At 35.8% G+C, this 20,046-nt stretch overlaps 2 protein-coding genes and 1 long non-coding RNA gene across 7 annotated transcripts in view; 1 reads left to right on the forward strand and 2 right to left on the reverse strand.

Annotated features, from left to right (window-relative positions):
- RSPH4A (radial spoke head component 4A) overlaps positions 1 to 6,127 on the reverse strand; it is an 18,518-nt gene extending 12,391 nt beyond the window's left edge. The window contains exons 1-2 of one of the 2 annotated variants that reach the window (XM_068551161.1): positions 5,117 to 6,119; positions 2,450 to 2,684 (exon numbers count right to left, since the gene is read on the reverse strand). In XM_068551161.1, coding sequence (XP_068407262.1) covers positions 2,450 to 2,684; positions 5,117 to 5,793 — 912 coding nt within the window. In that variant the 5' untranslated portion in view covers positions 5,794 to 6,119. Of the gene's footprint in view, positions 1 to 2,449; positions 2,685 to 5,116 lie in introns of both variants that reach the window. The other variant, XM_068551162.1, reaches the window with a different exon arrangement.
- LOC137769354 (uncharacterized) lies at positions 2,631 to 20,046 on the forward strand. Of its 4 annotated transcripts, XR_011074953.1 has the most exons (4): positions 2,631 to 2,991; positions 4,655 to 4,720; positions 11,712 to 12,057; positions 17,597 to 19,237. It is a non-coding gene; the product is annotated as an uncharacterized lncRNA (long non-coding RNA). The 4 variants fall into 4 exon arrangements; XR_011074952.1 differs by lacking the exon at positions 4,655 to 4,720 and having other exon boundaries at positions 17,597 to 19,236; XR_011074951.1 differs by lacking the exons at positions 2,631 to 2,991; positions 4,655 to 4,720 and adding an exon at positions 19,680 to 20,046 and having other exon boundaries at positions 8,291 to 12,057; positions 17,597 to 18,667.
- LOC137769353 (transmembrane protein 230-like) lies at positions 10,041 to 10,596 on the reverse strand. The gene is made up of 2 exons (XM_068551168.1): positions 10,351 to 10,596; positions 10,041 to 10,304 (listed from the first exon to the last, which is right to left on the reverse strand). The coding sequence occupies exons 1-2, from the start codon at positions 10,468 to 10,470 to the stop codon at positions 10,041 to 10,043; spliced, it is 384 nt and encodes a 127-aa protein (XP_068407269.1). The 5' UTR covers positions 10,471 to 10,596.

Consider the following 20,046-nt stretch of genomic DNA (forward strand, 5'->3'; position numbering starts at 1 on the left):
AGAACTTTCAATCTGAATATTTTCCAAAGATATCACCATCACTCAGTTTCCCGAACTAGAAAGTTCAGTCATCCTTGCTCTCTCTGACTCCCTTGACTCTCATATTTAGTTAAAGTCCTATTGATTCCACCACCTAAAAAGCTCTTTAACATGCTAGTCTCCACCCGGACTACTTGTCCTGTCACAGAAGTCTTCTAATACTGTCTTACTTGTCCCCATTCAAACCCTTCTTCTTTCATTCTGCTCCACGTTACTACCAAAGTTATGTTCCTAAACCATAAGTCAGACCATGCTTTCTCTACTAAAAGCCTCTATTAATTTCCCACTGTATGCAAGAGATCAATTTCTTATCAATACACAGTGAGCAGTCTAGCTTTAAAGCACCTTGCTTGCTTCATTTCCTTCACTCAAAATCCCTCAAATCTGAAGTCAGTTTCCCAAATGCTAAATAATCTTTCCTGACATTTTATTGTGCTTTTGGCCCAGAATTTTATGCCTTATAGTCTTCACCTGGTGAACTTCTACTTATCCTTCATGATCCAAATGAAATATCACTGCCATTACAAAGCGTTGCCCAGATCCTAATAGCAAAGTTAGTTGATCATAGCTTGTCAAAACAATGCAATAGTAACCGCTACTATTCATTAAGTTTCTAGGATGTGCCAGATCCTTTATATATAGGACCTCTACCCCTCAAGTTGTTGCCATGTGATTATCCCTGAGGCTTGGAAAGGTTTAGTCATTTAGAGTCACACAAAGAATAAGTGATTGAACTAGGATTCAAATTCAGATCTAATTCGAAAGCCCCTGTTTTTTCCACCATATCTCTATTACTGCAGTAGTCAAATAACTTTACAATCTTTTTTCACCTCTTTCACTAGACTGTGACCAACGTAAAGTTAGAAAAGTCTTTTATGTGTATATCTCAGTACCTAGCATGCAGTAGGTATGTTTGCAAATCAATGGGTGAAGGAATAAATGAATGCTGAAGACTAAGAACAGGAATTCTGGTGTGGTCAAAGACATGAATAGAAATATTAATACTCTAAACATATCAGTCTGGGACAGAGTTCCAAGAGCTAACTGTCTTCCTGTTCCTGCATCTTTCTACTCTCTGAGGCAGAGCTTTTTATCTTCATCTGATGACTTGGTTCAGCCTTTCTCTAAAACCAGTCCTACTCTTTATTAGGAGGAATTGATGGAATCTGGTTAAGAGGCTCAGGTTCCAGGATCAAAACAGCTTATCTGTATTCTCATCCCAAAACCTAGTTCAGGACGCAGATCCCTGCCTTGTAATACTGTGCCTATAGATAGTGCAGTGCCCTATTCTCATACTGGAGTCTAACCTTCTTTGATAAACTCCTGCATGAGAGTGCCTGCCTTCTGTTTGATCCCCACATGCTGTTTGCCCCCAAACTTGTCAATACTATATGTGGCTACATAATCAAGTGTTTGGAGTAAGATATTTTTAGAAAAGGTCAGCCAATATCAAATCCTTGACACCTATCACTTGTTCTTTCTGAGTATTCTATATCTCACTGTGTCAATTTGTGCCTCCCTATAACAAACAGCTAAGGAGCTCTAGAGGGTATACCTACTGTGCATATCCCTACTCCTCCTCTTTCTTTGACTGAATTCTATGTCCTTTTCTGAACATATTTTACTCCAAACATCAAATTTGCAAGTATGAGGACAGTTTTAAATAGTCTAATGGTAACAGAACATAGAAGCTCAGTAGATGTACAGTATAAATTACTCAGTAGAATAAATTTCAAATATGCAGGCATTTAGGAAACAGTAGCGTATACTGATTTGAAATATTTGGAGGTAAAATTTCAGTAATACAGCTGATTTTATTCTCGAATGATACCTTTTTATCTCTGTCACCAACTTTGTAAATATTTTCAGCAATTTATCTATGGGGATTAAAAGAAATATTTTATTTCTCTCCTCTTCTATTATGTCTCATTGACATAATATATATACTGTCAAGACACAATATGAAGAAGTAGCCTTGGAAGAGAATGCAAATGACATTAGAAGTTCTTTTAATTTTTCCAGTAAATTAAAGGGAAAAATATGCAACCTGATTTAAAGCCTAATTTTAAATTATGTGACATTTATTCATTCATTCAGCAAATATTTAATAAGAAACAGCTACACACTCAGATCTGTACCAGGTACTTTGGAGAATATAAAAGATGATGAAAACACTTTCTCTGATATCAAGCAGTTTAACCCTACAAACATATAAAACAGCTAAGCCTCTGAAATACTAAAACACTATGTGAAAACATAAGAAACTCTAACCAAGGAAATGAGTGGTGTGAAATGAGATTGCAATACTATTTAGTAAGCTATAAAAGGCAGTGGATATGAATTTAAAGCCACACCCCACTCACCTCAAAACCCTAAGATTGACCTATTCAAATTTACAGGAGTGACTTACTATTTCATCTTCCATTTCTTGGTCAGCTCCTTCTAAATTTCCCTGGAGAAAAAGAGCTTTTTGCTCCTCTGCTATTTCATAGGTTGGAAGCATCTCATTCTCATTTTGGAGTGTATCCAGTTTTTTACTAAAATGTTCCATCTTCACATCTTGGCTAACATTTTCAATGATGTCCACAGCATTTTCAGGACGCTTATCTAAGACCTTGGTCAGCATTTCAGAAAGATGATCATATCTACCCAAAAAGAGAAAATTCCAGATAATAACCCTGTCAGAAGCATTTGAAAAACATTTCATGCATTCTCAGTGGGTTTTTAGGAAACTTCAAGAACTCGAAGACTTTAGAGATTTTTAGTGGAAAAACACAGTAACTTCTACCACTGCCAAGAAAAACTTTGAGCATAAAATAAATCAAAGCAAGTTCTCTATTTTTTTTTTCTTTTGGCAGTGCTGCGTGGCTTATGGGATCTTAGCTCCCTGACCAGGGATTGAACCAGCACACCCTGCACTGGAAGGCGAAGTCTTAACCACTGGACCGCCAGGTTAGTTATTTTATTTTTTCTTTAATATCTGTATCTATCTAACGGATCTTAAGAATGTCAAAGAAAAATATGTAGATTATATGGGCAACCAATGTGAAGGCCAGTTTACAAATATTATATATGAAGAATATCATATTCTTTCTCAAAATATTGCTATTTTTATAAATGAACAGAAATATTATTACTGGCAAAAAAGAAGCAAGCCATGATTTTCTGTAGGCTTTTTATTCAACAATGTGAAATTTTGTATTTTAGGCAAATATTGTTTTAATTGCAACAACAACAAAAAAACAGCTTTCATGCCTGTCAAATAAGGTCTGCATATAAGAGATGGAGTTAAAGTTGTCCTTTACTAAAAGCCATTTTTAACTACAGGCTCTAAAGCACTTAGAAAATAATAGTGAATATTATGGAAGGTATTCATTTGTTACCTCAGAGACTTAATATTTGGAAATTAAATTAAATTTAGCTATTTAAGTAATGTCAGTTACAAAATCATTCAGTAAACGAAATTTTCCCATTTTTTGTTTTGTATTCAGTTTTAAATTGTGAACTTTCAAGTGTTTATAATGAGCTCTTTTGGCATTTTATCAAAGTTTGTAAATTCATGCTTGTTATTTAACCCAGGGAATTGTGACAAGAAGTTTTTATCAGTAATTCAAATAGAATCCACTGCTAAGCAGCAAATCACATCCCTGAAACTTAAGTAAATTGTAGTTAAAAACAGTAATTTATAAATAATATTTTAATTTGGGTTTTGTGAAGATTTCTCACATCAAATATTCATTGGTTTCTTATTCTTCAGACTTTAAAATTATACCTCATATTTTTAAAAGCCAAGTAATAGCTACAAACATTTGCCACATACTGTATATTGAATGGGCATTCATTTAATGTTTGCTGATTAATCAGGAGGCATCTCAGCAAATTACATGGTGGATTAACTAGATTCAAAAGGTCAGGGCTGTGTTTCCTGTACTTCCATTCATTTATTCATTCTTTATTCAGTAAATAGCTGATAGCACTGTGCTAGGCATTAAGTATATAGTGGTGTACAAAACTCACATGGTCCCTGCACTCTGAAGGCCTGCACTTTAGTGGGAGAGTCAGACATTAAATATAAGTCTATAAGTCTATGTACAATTATAAATGGCCTTACGTGCTATGAAGGAAAGAATAGGCGGTTACAATAGAGTTCTGTGGAAGTTGACTTCTAAAAGATGAGAAGCCAGCCAGGCAAAGACTTAGAAAGACTTAGGGCAGAAGCCTTTCAGGCAGAAGGAGCAGCATGGGAACTGAAGAGGCCATGTGGCTAAAGCATAGTGAGGGAAAGGTAAGAGTCAGTGAGTGCTGTCAGCCAGAGAAATCTTGAGCAAATTAATTTTTCCATGACTTAGTCCCCTCGCTTAAAAAACAAGTGGATTGTATTAGATGTTTTCTCAAGTCCCTTCTAGCCCTAAAATTCTGTTGACTCTATTTTTATGTAACCCTGGCAGCAAGAATCTCTAGAAATCTATACTCAACGATAAGATCTGAATTTTAACTATAATGGGATGGTCAGAACATTCCTGGGCCATTGATCACCACATTTTAAGAGATCTGGATAAAATGGCATGTATTTTTGGGTGGCCTGTATAGCGACCAATTCTCCTGGTTTGCCTAGGACTGAGAGGTTTCTCAGGATGCAGAACTTTCAGAGCTCAATCAGGACAGTTCCAGGTTAACACAGGTAATTTATCACCCTAGCACTGGCCTGGGTGGGGACTCAAAACCAAGCCATATAAGCACTTAGAATGCTTAGATTTTGGTAGACAGTCCTTTTTTACAAGCATCTTGGAGAGATGCTTGGACTTCACTATCTTTATGGTTTCTTTCAAACCCCAGACTCCATAATTCCTAGATTTTATTTCTGTGCACCTAGGGTCTTTAAAGAAGCTAGAAGAATCCCCACCAGTGACCTATTTTGAGTCCTATGATACAAAGAGTTATTAAGTCACTCTCTCACTCATACAGACTTTTCAGATATATTTACATTCACCCACAGAAACACATCCCCACACAGAGATACTCATACCCCCTTTCTTTTGCCAAATTTCTCCCCCAACCCCCTTCCTCCAAGACTTACAGATTTAAGCCCGATTTGCTACTGGACTTTAGTAGGTAAGCCTTAGCATTCTGAATGGCAATCTCAAGCATGCTGGGGGCCACTTCAGAAGCCCCAGACTCAGGCTGAGCCAGATCATAGTTACTGTTGGAGTCTTCTTCTTGAAAAATGTCAAATCTCAGCTCTTTCCGTTTAGAGTTGTTGTAGCTCACATCCCTCGGTCCATACAGGTGACATTTGGTTTGCTGAGATTGATGAAAAGTGTTTCCCTCTGATTGGCATGTTTGATGAGGAGTTGATTCTCCTTTATCAGATGACTGTTCCAAATGGTCAAAGTGAGGTGTCCCAGCTTCAGAAATCACACTAGTGGTCTTGTCTGACTGCCATGGTGCCATAAGGTCCTGCACGGCCAGAGCCAGGGGAGAAGGAGTGGAAGAGGGCTCCTGAGATGGGGAAGGTGGAGATGACACACCTGGTCCTACGAGGTCATCCACAGGCGTGCTGGCTCCAGATTGGGGGATCCCAGGAGGGCTGCTGCTGGGCTGGGGTCCAGTTTCCGGCCCCTGCTCCGACTCTGAGGCCTCGGATAACCCCGGTTCAGGATCTTGGGAGGTTGTTACCATTTCTTCCCACGGCCGCCCTGTTTCCCCAAGTTCTTGGTGTTCTATTTTTTGTTTCAGGGGGGTCGAGTCTTCCATGGAAGGAGTCAAGAGAAAAAAAGTTCTGGATGAAGGGGGCGTGCAGATATGGAAGGAGGCAACGCAAGGCAGTGGCTTTGCTTAGGTCTGCTAGGCGATTTCTGGGTCCTAGTCGCTCTGCAAGTCGCAGCGTCCTATCTCCATAGCAACCCCAGGCAGGGTTCCCCCTAAGAGAAATAACACACATCTGTTGCCAGGATTCTAGGGAGGAGACCAAGAAAGATGAAAATCCTAGATTTGTGATTTGGTGGAGCCTCTGCTCCTCTACCTAGCTCAGCCAATCCAATCTGCAGTCTATCAGTCGCGGTTGGAAACCTGAGAACTGGTCCGACGCAGAGAGGAGGAACCGCGACCCGGAGGGATGATTTTCAGGGTCTGATAGTTTGATTCAAGTTGCACGTTGAGGAGTGAGTCCTGCATTAGTGGAGGGACAATACATTTACAGAGCTTGTGTGTGTGTGTGTGTGTGTGTGAGAGAGAGAGAGAGAGAGAGAGAGAGAGAGAGAGAGAGAGAACGAGAGAGGGAGGGAGGGAGAGAGAGAGAAAGGAGGGATGGAGGGACGGAGGGAGGGGGAAACCTTGGTAATGTTGAGGTGCAGGTGGCAATGAGACTCTAGTGTGCAGAACATCAGAGTCCAAGACCCACTTAGAGGGCAAAGGTGTCTCATCTGTGCCAACCAAACTTGGGCAACTTTTGAACAATAAATAAGGAAGTCCTGATTTTTGCTCTTCTCGCTCATGTGGAATCTGCCAGATGAGTAGGCAGAAAATCACCTTCAAGGAGAAGGCAGTGCAGAAGCTTACCCTATATAAATAGACAATTCATGGGTTACCTGTTTCCTAATAATTGAAATTCAAATTAACCCTAAAGCTATATTAGTATAGTGTAAACTTTATTTGATAATATGAATGTGAATTCATAATTTTGCAATATTTAAGATCATGACTATTAATTCATATTATTCCATCTCCAACATAAAGAAGGTATAGAGGATGGAACCATATCTGGCCTTGACTAAAAACTGTAAATTAAAGTCTTTTTCTTTAAGATTACAATTTAAAAAAAATTTTTTTGGCCGTGTGGCATGTGGGATTTTAGTTCCCTGACCATCGGCAGTGAGAGCAGAAGAGTCCTAACCACTGGACCACCAGGGAATTCCCTAATTAAAGTCTTTAATGTTAATTTGTTCTGTATCTCTCTCTCTTTTAAAATAAACCAATTAATACTTGATATAACTTCCAATTAGCAACATGTTGGTCATAAATTCTAATTTCATGAAAGAGCATCATACTTACCTCCCACCCCCAATTTGGTGGGAGAAGCACAGAACTCTTCAATCATTTGTTCAAAGCTGTGGATATTTACCCTTCCCAAAATACACATGGGTGTGCACACACAAAACGTTGCATGTAATTTCTTCTGGTTCAGGGACTCCTTGAAGTCAGAGTCCCAGATTAGAACTCTTGGAATAAGACTCGGAAAAACAAAATGAAAGGTAAACTGGAATTATAAGTTGGAGACTTTTTGTAATTGATACAAGGGTTGAAGGGGGGATAGCATTTTTTCCCCATCATAGTTCTATTTTCTCCACCCTTGAAGCTGACAAGATATGATGGAGGCTTTTTTCTTGGATTGACAAGCCAGAGCAGGGTGGGAGGACCAGAAGAAAGGCATGATAAGGAACAGTTTTTTGCATCTATATTCATGAGAGATATTAGTCTGTAGTTTTCTTTTCTGCAATGTCTTTGTCTGGTTTTGTTATTAGAGTAATTCTGGCTTCATAGAATGAATTAGGAAGTATTTCCCCTGCTTCTATTTTTCTAGAAGAGAGTGTAGAGAATTGATCAAATTCACCTGTGAACCCATCTGGGCCTGTTTTCAAAGATTATTAATTATTGATTCAATTTCCTCATATATCTGCCTATATATGTGTGTGTGTGTTTTGGCAGACTGTGTTTTTCAAGGAATTGGTCCATTTTATCTAGGTTATCAAATTTACGAGCATAGACTTGTTCATAGTATCTTTTATTAGCCTTTTAATGTCCATGGGATCTCTAGTGATATTACATCTTTAATTTTCAATTTAGTAATTGCATCTTCTCTCCTTTTATTCTTTTTCTTTGCCTGGCTAGAGGCTTATTAATTGACTGACTTTTTCATAGAACCAGCTTTTGGTTTTGGTGATTTTCTGTTTTCAATTTCATTAATTTATGCTCTAATTTATATTATTTCTTTCTTTTGCTTACTTTGGATTTAATTTGCTCTTTTTTTTCTAGTGCCCTGAGGTGGAAGCTTAGATGATTGAAGCTTAGGTGATTTAGATCTTTCTTCTTTTCTGATATATGAACTCAATTCTATAAATTTTCCTCTAAGTATTTATTTTTCTGTATCACACAAGTATTGATTTTTCTGTATCGTACAATTTCATTTTCATTTATTTCAAAATATTTTGAGATTTTTTCAGCTATTTTCCTGTTATTGATTTATAGTTTTAATTCCATTGTGGTCTGAGAGCAGGCATTGTATGATTTTAATGCTTATTTTCTTTATCCTTTAAATTTGTTGAAGTGCTTTTATGGCCCAGAATGTGGTCTATCTTGGTGAATGTTCCGTATGAGCAGAAAGTGTATTCTGTTATTGTTGGATGAAGTGGTCTATAGATGTCAATTACAGCCAGTTGATTGATGGTATTGTTGAGTTCAACTATGTACTTATTGATTTTCTCCTTGCTGGATCTGTCCATTCTGATAGAGATGTGTTGAAGTCTCCAACTACAATAGTGGATTCATTTATTTATCCCTGCAGCTTTATCAGTATTTGCCTCATGTATTTTTGACCCTCTGTTTTTAGGTGTGTAGCCGTTAATGATTGTTATGTCTTCTTGGAGAACTGATCTCTTATCGTTATGTAATGACCTTCTTTATCTCCGGTAACTTTCCTTGTTCTGAAGTTGCCTTTGTCTGAAATTAATATAGCCACCACTAGTTTCTTTTAATGAGTGTTAGCATGGTGTATTTTTGCCCATCCATTTACTTTATTCTACATGTGTCTTTATATTTAAAGTGGGTTTCTTGTAGATAGCATGCTTCAAGACCCCACACTTGTATAGGCCCCTTGCCATGCCCTCTACTTAATTTTGAATTCATAAAGTTGCATTCTTTTTCTTAAGAGACCCCCTCCAAATTATATAAGCTTTAGGCACCACAAAGCCTGGATCTGCCCTATTCCTGTATAGGAATCAAGAGGAAGCTCATACAAATAAAAAGTAACCCTGTGTCATGATTTAAATTGATAACTTTACAGATTAACAGTCTAGTTCTCTTGGGTGACTAGCTCTCTTATGTTAGCTTGAGGTGAATGGATGTAATTCATTTATGACTCAGTTAATTTTATGTGCAGTCTTCTATAGAACCCTATTTTACAGTGAGAAATTAACACTTTTGAAAACACATATGTGCTATGTTGTTGATATAGAATATTTTATTTGACCCCTACTGGAACCCCAAACTGTAGGAATTACGGTCCCCAACTCTATCTCAGAGTATTAAAGTAATTTGTCCAAGGTTACATAGCTGGAAATTTGGCATCTGGGATTTTAAATGAGTTCTGTCTGACTCTAGAGCTCGTGGGGCCTCCATACAACACAGCTGTAGTGTTCTTTTTATTTTTCCTAAATTGATATTTGATTTTACCAAGATCATCCATAGAATCAAAGCTAGAGATAAGTGTGAGGGATAAAATACTCAGAAACTTTTCAAATAAATTACTTGGTAATAAGAAATTTAACATAACGTACTGCATTTTTCCATTTGCCACAAGATAAAATTATCAATGAGGACTATTTAAAAGAATTGTTCAGCTCTAAATAGGTGGTGGCAACAACATTTTCTTCTGCATAGTAACTTTTCACTTCCTAATACAATTAACATTGCTATTCCTCCTCTATACATATCCAAGTGGAAAAATTTGTCATGGACTTGTGCAAGGGCCAGAAAAATAAAAATAGAGCACGTCCTCTCCTAGCTTCCTATTTGGCTAATTGTAAACTCAGTTAACATTTTGGGGATGGATTTATAAAATCCATGCAAAAATGCATAGTTTGCAACTATGCAAAAATGCATAGTTTTGCCAAGCATTTGCAAAACAGCAGAATTCCTTAATCCTTAGGCATCAATTTCCACAGCATCTGCCAAATGCCTTAAACTCTGCTCACCCCCATCTGTGACTCTTCTGGCTGCGGCGGGGCCTAGTCATCACAGTCCGGAAAATCACGGTAGGAGTAGCCCTGGCAGCCTCGGTATGCTCTGTATGCGATGATCGGGTGGTAAAATCTGGGGAGGAACACCAGGACGCCAACAGTCAGAACTGGAAAGGCTCGGTTGGCGCCAACTTTGCTGCTGTAGCCTGCCAGCAGGAGGCAGCCCGTAATAATGAGAAAAACACCAGTCAAAAACTGTAAGGAGGCGCAGGCAATGGCCTTATAAGGAATGTTAGTAGGGCTTTTCTTGAACTTTGAGATCTCAGGACACCTGGACGTTTTTTCGATTGAAGCTCACTTCGGCAGGTAAAGTTTCCTTCTGACAGGTAATGTGTCCATCATCAGTGCTGGAGAGCTTTGAGTATTTCACTTTGCTGCTGGGGATCCCAGCAGACACGTTGGTGAGAGTGGGCACCATAACCAGCAGAGTGGGTAGGGAGCTTGCCTGCTGCCACACAGGGCAGAGGCGTCGAGGCCAGGGCGCCCACCCAACGGCCGCCTGACCACGCGGTGGGTTGCCTCAGCCTCTCTCCTTCATCTGCCTCCCCCTAACTAACTGTTTCTAGGAGACTGCCCTGTTTTTGATGGAATCTGTCTTTTATCATACAAGGTTGACATTACTTTGATAATCTGATGTTGTATTGTCTCTGTTTATTTTCTTGAGCCAGTTCTAGTAAACTCCCAAATTCCTTTGCGATCGAAAATCTGCATTTTAACAATCCAAACATTCACACTAAAAATTCAGAATCAAAAACATAAGTGATAAAGCACTGTCTTGGTTTCCATGAATGTTTTATCTCAACCTCCAGAGAAGGCTTCATGGGATGTTATTTGACTCCCATTTAAAAGATCCAATTAAGCCCTACTAACCTGCCAGAGTTTCCTCACTCAAGCTGAAATCCAAGCAATTTCTACTAATGAGAACTCAGTTAGAACAGACTGGCTGATAAGCCATCAAGTACCATTTCAATAGAGGTAGGTGGAGAGTGATTATGATACTAGTACACAAATTTTCCAGGAAAAGCCTTGGAGAAACTAGTCTGTGGAATGTGGAAAGGAAGGATTTATACTGAAGAACATGGACAATGCAAAAGTCATAAGTTGGGAGTATAGTTGAAGAGAAAAGCAAAGATGAAAATGTGAGTCACGATCACGTCCCTCCTGACACCCCACAATACCACACACACACACACACACACACACACACACATACACACACACAGACTTGAAAAACCAATTCCAGAAAATCTGGATGCTGAGAAAAGAGAAAAGAGTGTCAGCCAGCCTACACAAACACTCTGAACATCATTCTATTTTTGATGTTTATTATGTTTAGTCTGTCTTGCACAGTTTCAGGAGAGAGAGAATTGTAAGTGTTGGTGTATCATAGAAACAAGAGAAAAGGAGTGGGATATGGGGTAGATTCATGTGGGATGTGGGTATTGGCAAAATATATATTGTTTGTATCGCCTTGATTAATATGGAGGAAGTGATTGTGTAAAGGACATCTTTTGTATCTCTCTTATTCTTGCACTGAAGTTCAAAAAATAGAGAAGGAAAAATATAAAACTGATGAAAAAGTAAATTCATTTGTATGCTAAAGAGGGGGTGAGATTTGAAAGAGCTCTAAGTCTACCCTTTTACTACTCACTGTTACAGGTTCACTGAAGAAGAAAAATCCACTTCTGATATAACTTAAGGATGATAGGGATCAATTTGTTGTTGAGAAAGAAATATCCCGTGCAGAGTTCGTCTTGGCCAATGAGTATTGTTCTAGGGTGTCAGAAGGTAACTCAGTTTGGATAAATAAATTGGGTAAGATTTTGCTGACATTAGGAAAATGATATCCAGTTATTCCAGAAACAGCAAAAGTCAAAACTGTTGGGTATACTAAAGAGAACTGCATGTAACCAGTAGTCATACTTACTTAACTTTGGCAACTATCCAACACACAATAAGATGTATTTGAAAGCGACAGCAATGACTTCCTTGGGCATGAAATAAGGTTAGTAAGATCTTTTATACTTATCTCACAGGGCTGATATTTATTTTTCATGTCTTTATTTGCACCATCCTATGTAAAACTGTCTATGGCTGTGGAATGTACCAAGGGTCTTATAAAATCACTTATATTTAAATTACTTTTTCAAAAACACCCAGGGTTGTCCATCCTAAGTGATGCCCTTCCAATTTGTTTATCTTTTTTTTAAAGTAGACATTACAGAAGCTTTATCATCAGGAATGAGACTAGAATGCCCACTCTTGGTACTTTTACTCAACACAGTATTGGAAGTCCTAGCCATACAAATTAGGCAAGTAAAATAAATAAAAGTCATTCAAATTGGAAGGGAAGAAGTAGAACTTTCACTTTTTTCAGAGGATATTATATTATACATAGAAAACTCCAGACTCCAAAAAACTATTAGACTAATAAATAAATTCAGTAATGTTGCAGAATACAAAATTAATATACAGAAAGCTGTTGCATTTTATACACTAATAATGAATAATCAAGAAAAGTGAAGAAAAACAATCTCATTTACAATTTCGTCAAAAATAATAAAATACCTAGGAATAAATTTAATGAAGAAGGTGAAAGAACTGTACTCTGAAAACTATAAGACATTAAGGGAAGAAATTGAAGACAGGTAAAAGGGAGCAATAGACCGTGCTCATGGATTGGAAGAATCAGTATCTTTAAAATGTCCATACTACCCGAAGCAATCTACAGATGCAATGCAATCCCTATCAAATTACCAGAGCCATTTTTCACAAAACTAGAACACATAATCTTAAGATTTGCATGAAACAGAAAAAGACCTCAAATAGCCAAAGCAATATTGAGAAATAAAAACATAGTTGGAATTATCACAACCCCAGCCCATTTTTCCTGAATTCAACAATAACTGAAATTTGTTGCAGATCTGTCCTAACATCTCTTTTGGACATTTCCTCATTCCTCAGTCATCATGCTTACATAAGCTTCTCTTTGATAATGATTTTCAGGTTTCCACTAAACACAGAATTTGATTCCAGGGGAGATCTTTAATCCCTTCAATGTCCAAATCAGCACTGATAAGGAAATAGGATTTAATCTGAGGGTAATTTATGCTTGGAAATGTTAATCTTATCTCGTTTTACCTAATGTTCGTGAATTAAGGCACTAATACATTTTGTGAGAATGACAACCCTAAAAGTAGAAATCAAAGAGATTAGAACACTTACAAAGGTGAATAGCTCACCCAATAATTTCTGATTTCATAGCAGGAATTTTCATTGAATTGAATGCTTTAGGGGCCTTTAGAGATGCTTGAGATCTCTCTTTAGACAAGTCTTTAATAACATGAGAGTGAAAAACACAGTGCCACATCTACAATTAAAGGAATTGTCTTAGTTTCCTCATTTCTATACCAAAAAAAAAAAAAAAAAGATACAGTACATCTGCACCTAAGAATGCTACTAACTTTTTGTTTCCTTGGAACTTTTTAATGATCAGTGAAGTTTTAGTTTCCTAAGCTGTTGGAGGGGATGCCCTATTCCAATAATGGTCTGCCCAAAATTTTAACTAAAGGTGAAATGGAGAAACGTTTTAGAAAGACCTGTATAATTGTGATGTCGTAATTTGTTCCTCTTCTTCACTCCAAGTAATCAATTCATTTCTTTCATTTTGTCATTTTGGATCTCAAAGAATTGAAGTAATTGGGGGCACATCATATCATCACATGAAATTGTACCATGTCATATTACCTAAGTCTGTCTGCTGAGGGACCTGAAAGCAATGAGAAGTCTGAGCAATGAGCATACCTAAAGCATACCTAAACCAGTCACAATCAATGACTGACTGCAGTGGAGGGGCAAGGAAAGTACAAATGAGCCTAGAACATCTTCCTGTATCAGAAAGAACTGAAAGAATACTGGAAACATGTCAAAAGCACACCACAGCCAACTTGGACTTATTGCAACTGACAAATTCTGGGACATTTTAAATATTAAAATAAATAAAGGTAGTACAGGTTGTACTGTTTAAATAAAAAAGAAGACATGAGCCTAATACGAGGCATAGGCAAACTTTTCGGTAATGGGCCAGTAATTGTTTTAGTTTTGCAGCCCAAATATTATGTGTTTATATAACAAGAAAGAAAAAAGTTTCCACAGCTTTTCTATTATAATTTATTCAAACTTAGATTATAATTTATAATAATTCTTTGTAATATATGTCTACTAAAGACAAGGGTAGACTCACGGATGTTGGGAGACAGTTTACAGTCTTAGGTATGTTTATTTTCTATAGCCATGTTTCTTTAGATGCTTTACTCAAACTCTAATCAACCCAACATCAATAAATAACTTATTTTGCTTGGCTAACAAATGAATCACTGCATATTTATTTTGATTGCAGCCTCATTTTTAACTTTTATTTTTGTGAAGCAATTTTGTTGAGATGAAATATTCTGTTTAAAATTTTATATTTTTTCTGTCCATTTCTTTCCTCTGATTTGGGAGTATTGCGATTACTGCTTAGTGTGGTTATATTAATGCATATCGTATTCTTTTAGCTTAGCTATAGTGTCATTGTGTAATAAACACGATGCTTTACCTATTCTTCAATAAAAGTAATCCATTCTCCACTGTGCCTTAAAAGCATGACATTCAAATCTACTTTTCTTTTCCTGTTTCTTCATAATGAGCATGTACTGGTAATAAAAAGTAAAATATTGAAGTATGGCCCTACATACTCTGAAAGGCTGTTTATTTATAATGACGTCATTGTAATTATGTTTATTATTTATGCTTATGAATTATTTCACCAGTTTTATTAATATATGACAAAATACATTGAAAATCACTAATCACATGCACACAGCCTGATAAATATTCACAAAGTGACCACACCTATGGAACCAGCACTAAGATGAAGAAACAGAGTATTACCAAGACCACAGGAATTCTGTCATTTGCCTTACCAGTTACTGTACCACTCCTATAGGTAACTTCTCTTTTTCTAAACCCATAGATTATTTTAACCTATTTTTTTATCTTATGTAATGTTTCATGCAGTAAGTGTCTAGCCTTTTTTCCACGCAATAGTACGTTTCTGAGATTCGTGTATGTTTTCAATGTGGTTGTAATTCATGCATCCTTAGTAATGTACACTGTACATAAACATTGAGTTCTTTCCTTTGTTGATTGCTGTGGATAGTGGTGCCTTGAAATGTTGATGATTGTAAGTTACCTAATTTTTTCCTTTAAGTTTCTTCCACTGATTTATGCTTCACAAGCTTTTCCGCATTTGGGAATTATGATCAGATTCACTTATATTTTTCTAGCGATTCAAAATGATTTTATCTTAAATTATTTAACCAGTAAATACATATGGAATTAGTTTAGTGACTGAGATGTTATGGATAAAAGTATTTTTTCAACCAATAGTTAAATGATAGAACCATTAGATGATTATTTCACCTTTGAACCTCTGCTCTTTCATGTAAACTTTGTGATCTGGTAAATTATTAAATAGATGTATGTGTTTCATGTGAGTTCTCTATTTATTTTGACATTCACACTGGTTAAAACCAAAGAATAAAGTTCACTTAGAAGGATGAAAGGATTTTTGCTTTTTAATCCCAAATTTATTTGTAGATAAATGAAAAGTACACACTACAGAAAACTATGCCCACAAATTTAGTAGATTAGTATGATTAGTAGATTAGTAAATTTAGTAGATTTTTATGATTTTTAGTAGATTTAGTACATTTTTATGATTTTTAGTAGATTTAGTAGATTTATGATTTTTAGTAGATTTAGTAGATTAGTAGACAATGGCATTTAGTAGATTTCTACTAAAATCTACATGTGCTTTTTGATTTACTGCATATTTTCTTTGGTAAAATATCTATGTTTAAATATATTCCTTTTTTGAGTTAATTTTTTGATATGGTATAAGTAGGAGCCCAACTTTATACACTTTTCCATGTAGATATCCAGTTTACTCAACAGCATTTATTGAAAAGGCTGTATTTTCCCCATCGTATGGTCTTGATTCCTTTGCCAAAATTCATTTTGCTTGATATTGTGAACGTTTCTTTCTGGGCTCTGTATTCTGTTCCATTGATCTATTTGTCTGTCTTAATGCCAGTACCACAATATTTTGATAACTGATTTGGTGGTAAGTTTTGAAATCAAGAGATCTAATGCCTCCAACTTTGTTCTTTTTCAAGAATGTTTTGGCTATTCAGAGTCTGTTGAGATTTTTATATGAATTTTATAGTAAATTATTCTATGCGCAAAAAATATTAGTGGACTACTGCATAAGATTTCATTGAATCTGTGGATCACTTTGGGTAGTATTCACATCTTGACATTGTTATATCTTCCAATTTATGTACAAGGGCTATTGTCTAGTTATTTGTGTTCTTTAGTTTTGTTTAGCACTATTTTGTAGTTTTCAGTATACAAGGCTTTAACCTCCTTGGCTAAGTTTATTCCTAAATATTTTATTCTTTTTAACGCAATGTTAAATCGAACTGTTTTGTGAATTTTTTTCTTTGGATTGTTCCTTGCTAGTGTATAGAAATGCAACTGATTTTTGTTTGTTGGTTTTGCATCATGCAACTTTGTGAATTTGTTTACTGCTTCTAATAATATTTGTGTGGAATCTTTAGGTTTTACTGTGTATAAAGTCATGTTGTCTGTGACCGGAGACAATTTTACTTATTCTTTTCCAATTGATGCCTTTTATTTCTTTTTATAGCTTAATTTTTCTGGCTAGGACTTCCAGTACTATGTTAGATAGAAATGGCATGAATAGGCACCCTTGCTTCGTTCATGATCTTAGTGGAAAATCTTTCAGTCTTCAACCATTGATTACGATGTTAGCAGTAGCTATTTCATATATGACTTTTTATGTTTAGTTTCTCCCTTCTTTATTTTTTGAGGTTTTTTTTAATCATGAAAAGGTGTTGGATATTATAAAATGCTCTTTCTCTATTGAGATGATCATGAGGTTTGTTTCCCTTTGTTCTGTAAATGTGGTATGACATTAATTAATTTACATATGTTGACCCATCTTTGTATCCCAGAAGTAAATTCTACTTGATCATGGTGCATAATCCTTTTAATATGTTGCTCGTTTGTTTTAAGGGTTGTATTAAGAATTAATATTACATGATAGATGTAGTTTGCCAAGTATGGTGCCTGGCATTTAGTAAAACATATTTAAGTTTTCGAATCTCTTCTTATATTTTAAGGGTTTTTTTCCCTAAAGAAATGTTATAATTTAATGGTAGTGGTTGTTGGAAGTCTAACTGATAATGAAGGGGGCTATAACCTTATTTTCAGTCTTACTACATCCTAAATTTGTTTCTTAGCTGATAACTGTAAAAGGAAAGTGAGGTATCAAAGCCTATGGAGAACTAACAGATATTTAGCTGGCTTGAGAACAGACTGAAGTAAGTTGGAGAAGAGATTAAAGTGGGTTGGAGGAACTTTTTGCCCTCATAGTGCTATTTCTTACCCAGTTGTTGTTGATGTGCTTGTCCCACTAGGTACCATCGGAGACTGGAAACATCACTTGACCGTGGAGCAAAATGAAACATTTGACAGAGTATTCCAAAGGAAGATGAAATATTTTCCCTTGAATTTCATCTGGGACATAAATGAGGAGTAGAATCAATACAAAAGAATCATAAAAATCTAAAAATCTACTAAAAATCATAAAAATCTACTAAATCTACTAAAACTCATAAAAATCTACTAAAGTTACTAATCTACTAATCATACTAATCTACTAAATCTACTAAGTGCCATTGTTACATATCAGAAATCTTAGATTTAGTAGATTCCAACTTAATCCTTAAAAGTGGGCTAAAAGGCAAGACAAGAATATCAAAGAGTTTTCAGTTCTACAGTCAGACCAGGTTTTGCATCATAATGCTAATGCTTACTAAATATTTGCCCTTGGGAAATTTAGTTCACCTCCCTACACCTCTTGTTTTCTTATTTATGAAATGACACTTACTTCATTCATTTTTTGTTAATAATAAAGGAGATAATTCATGTGAAAATCTAACTCCATTCTGGTATGCAGAAGGTGCCAATATTTATTTTTTTAAGCACAAGATTTCATTTCCATTGCTAATCCAAACCCTGTTTGAGAAGAAAAAAAGGAGAAAGGAGGAGAAAAGGAACGTTTCTCTCCAGACGTATAACATTCCTAAGCCAACACTTGTGGAAGTTACGAGCACTTCGATCAAAGGAGTTCAGAAAGACGGGAGGTGGTGAACCAGGGGTGGGGCACAAGGGATGAGAAATTCTTTTCTATGCAAAAATCAGAGCCCTTTATATCCTAGTTTAAAGCAGCATCTTATGAAAATCACTGTTTTTCTTAGGAAAGATAGAGTGATGAGCAATTGAAATGAAAGCAAGTGAGGCAGCCAGCCTTCCTACGTTGGCCACGAATCAGCAGAGAGATACAAGTGAGTGCAGAATCTGATGGTTGGAGCTGGTGGCATCCACTCCATTGCTGGCCTCAGACTAAATGCATTGCTTCTCGTTCAACCAGACTTAATACCAGAAACCCAGATTATAGAGGAGCAGGCAAAAATCCAGGAGCAGAAGTAAGCCGTTAGAAATGTAACTGAAAAAATATCCTATTCACAATAGCTAGAAATACTATCTACACATGCTTAAGAATAAACTTAAGAAATGAGCAAGGCTTTTATAAGAACTAAGTTCTTTATCAAATGATCTGAAAAAAAATACAAACAAATGATGAGCATACACTATTTCTGGTTGGGAAGACTCATTTGTAATGATGTCAGATTTTAAATTACTTTTTAAGTGTAAAGCAATCTTTTAAAAATTCCAACATTATTCCTTATGAGAGTTTAATAATTTATTTTAAATTAAAATGTCAATTCCTTGGAAAGAAAAGTATATCAGCAGAATAATGTGTCATTATACATGAGTCAATTATGTACATATAAATATTTGTAAATGATAACGTCTCTTTTTATCAGTAAGTTAATGATGGACCATTCAATAAATGATGTTGGGTCAGTTTGTTATCTATATGAAAGAAGTGTTTTCTTACAACATAAGAATAATATCCAGAGTAAATAAACATATGATTTGTAAATACATGAAAATATTTGAATAGCGATCCTTCTAATTAAATCTCAAAAGCTAAAGGCCATAAAATAAAAGATCGATTCATTTGACTATATGAAAATTAAAATCTTAAATATGAAAAAGATCACAACCAGTGTTTTTTAAGTTGACATGGATTCTATTTCAGGATAACGAATTCATCAGATGTTATGATCTCTTTTGCCCAAGAACTCAGGAATTACTAAAAGTTAAGTAAAAGGATTCCATAATTATATGCCAAAACAGTAAGAGGAATCCACTTTTAATCTGAAACTGAGGAATCCCTGAAAATGAACAGGCTACAGATGCCAAAGATGTAAATACACTATATTAATATTTATTATTCACTGAGGTTTTTCAGAAATGATCCAATGACAGTTAAAGATTAAAGTCTGTAATTAAATGTATTTTTTTCTGAAAGTGCTATATAGGAATTTTTTTGTGCTAAGCTTAGAATTCTATTCTTAATTTATTTCCCAGGTGAACTTAAGGGAAATCTTTCATCTTCCTGTGGAAAAGCTTGTGAAATTTGGGTTCTGCTCCAGATTCATGTGATCTTCAAGTCTCCAATTGTATATGAGAAGAAAAACAGAGATGGCTTCAGTGAAGTTTTGGGGGAACAGGAACATGATAACTTAGTGTCGGATAAAACATTATTTTCCCACTTTTATTTTTATTTCCACTAAGTTCCCAATTACTCTTCCACATAGCCATGGCTCTGCCAGCTTATGGCAAGAAGGCAAACTTATCATTGGAATTTTACTATTATTAGATTTAATTAGCCTCCCCACTCAGCTGTCAGCCACTTGGGAAAAAGGAAAATTAATAAAACAGGATCACAAATTTT

The sequence above is a fragment of the Eschrichtius robustus genome, chromosome 9, assembly GCF_028021215.1.
Source record: "Eschrichtius robustus isolate mEscRob2 chromosome 9, mEscRob2.pri, whole genome shotgun sequence".
NCBI lineage: Eukaryota > Metazoa > Chordata > Mammalia > Artiodactyla > Eschrichtiidae > Eschrichtius > Eschrichtius robustus.

Coding starts and splice junctions, on each gene's coding strand:
- LOC137769353 (XM_068551168.1), bottom strand. CDS start 10,470: ATGGTGCCCACTCTCACCAACGTGTCTGCTGGGATCCCCAGCAGCAAA. Junction 10,305..10,350: donor AGGAAACTTTACCTGCCGAA/GTGAGCTTCAAT, acceptor GAGATCTCAAAG/TTCAAGAAAAGCCCTACTAA.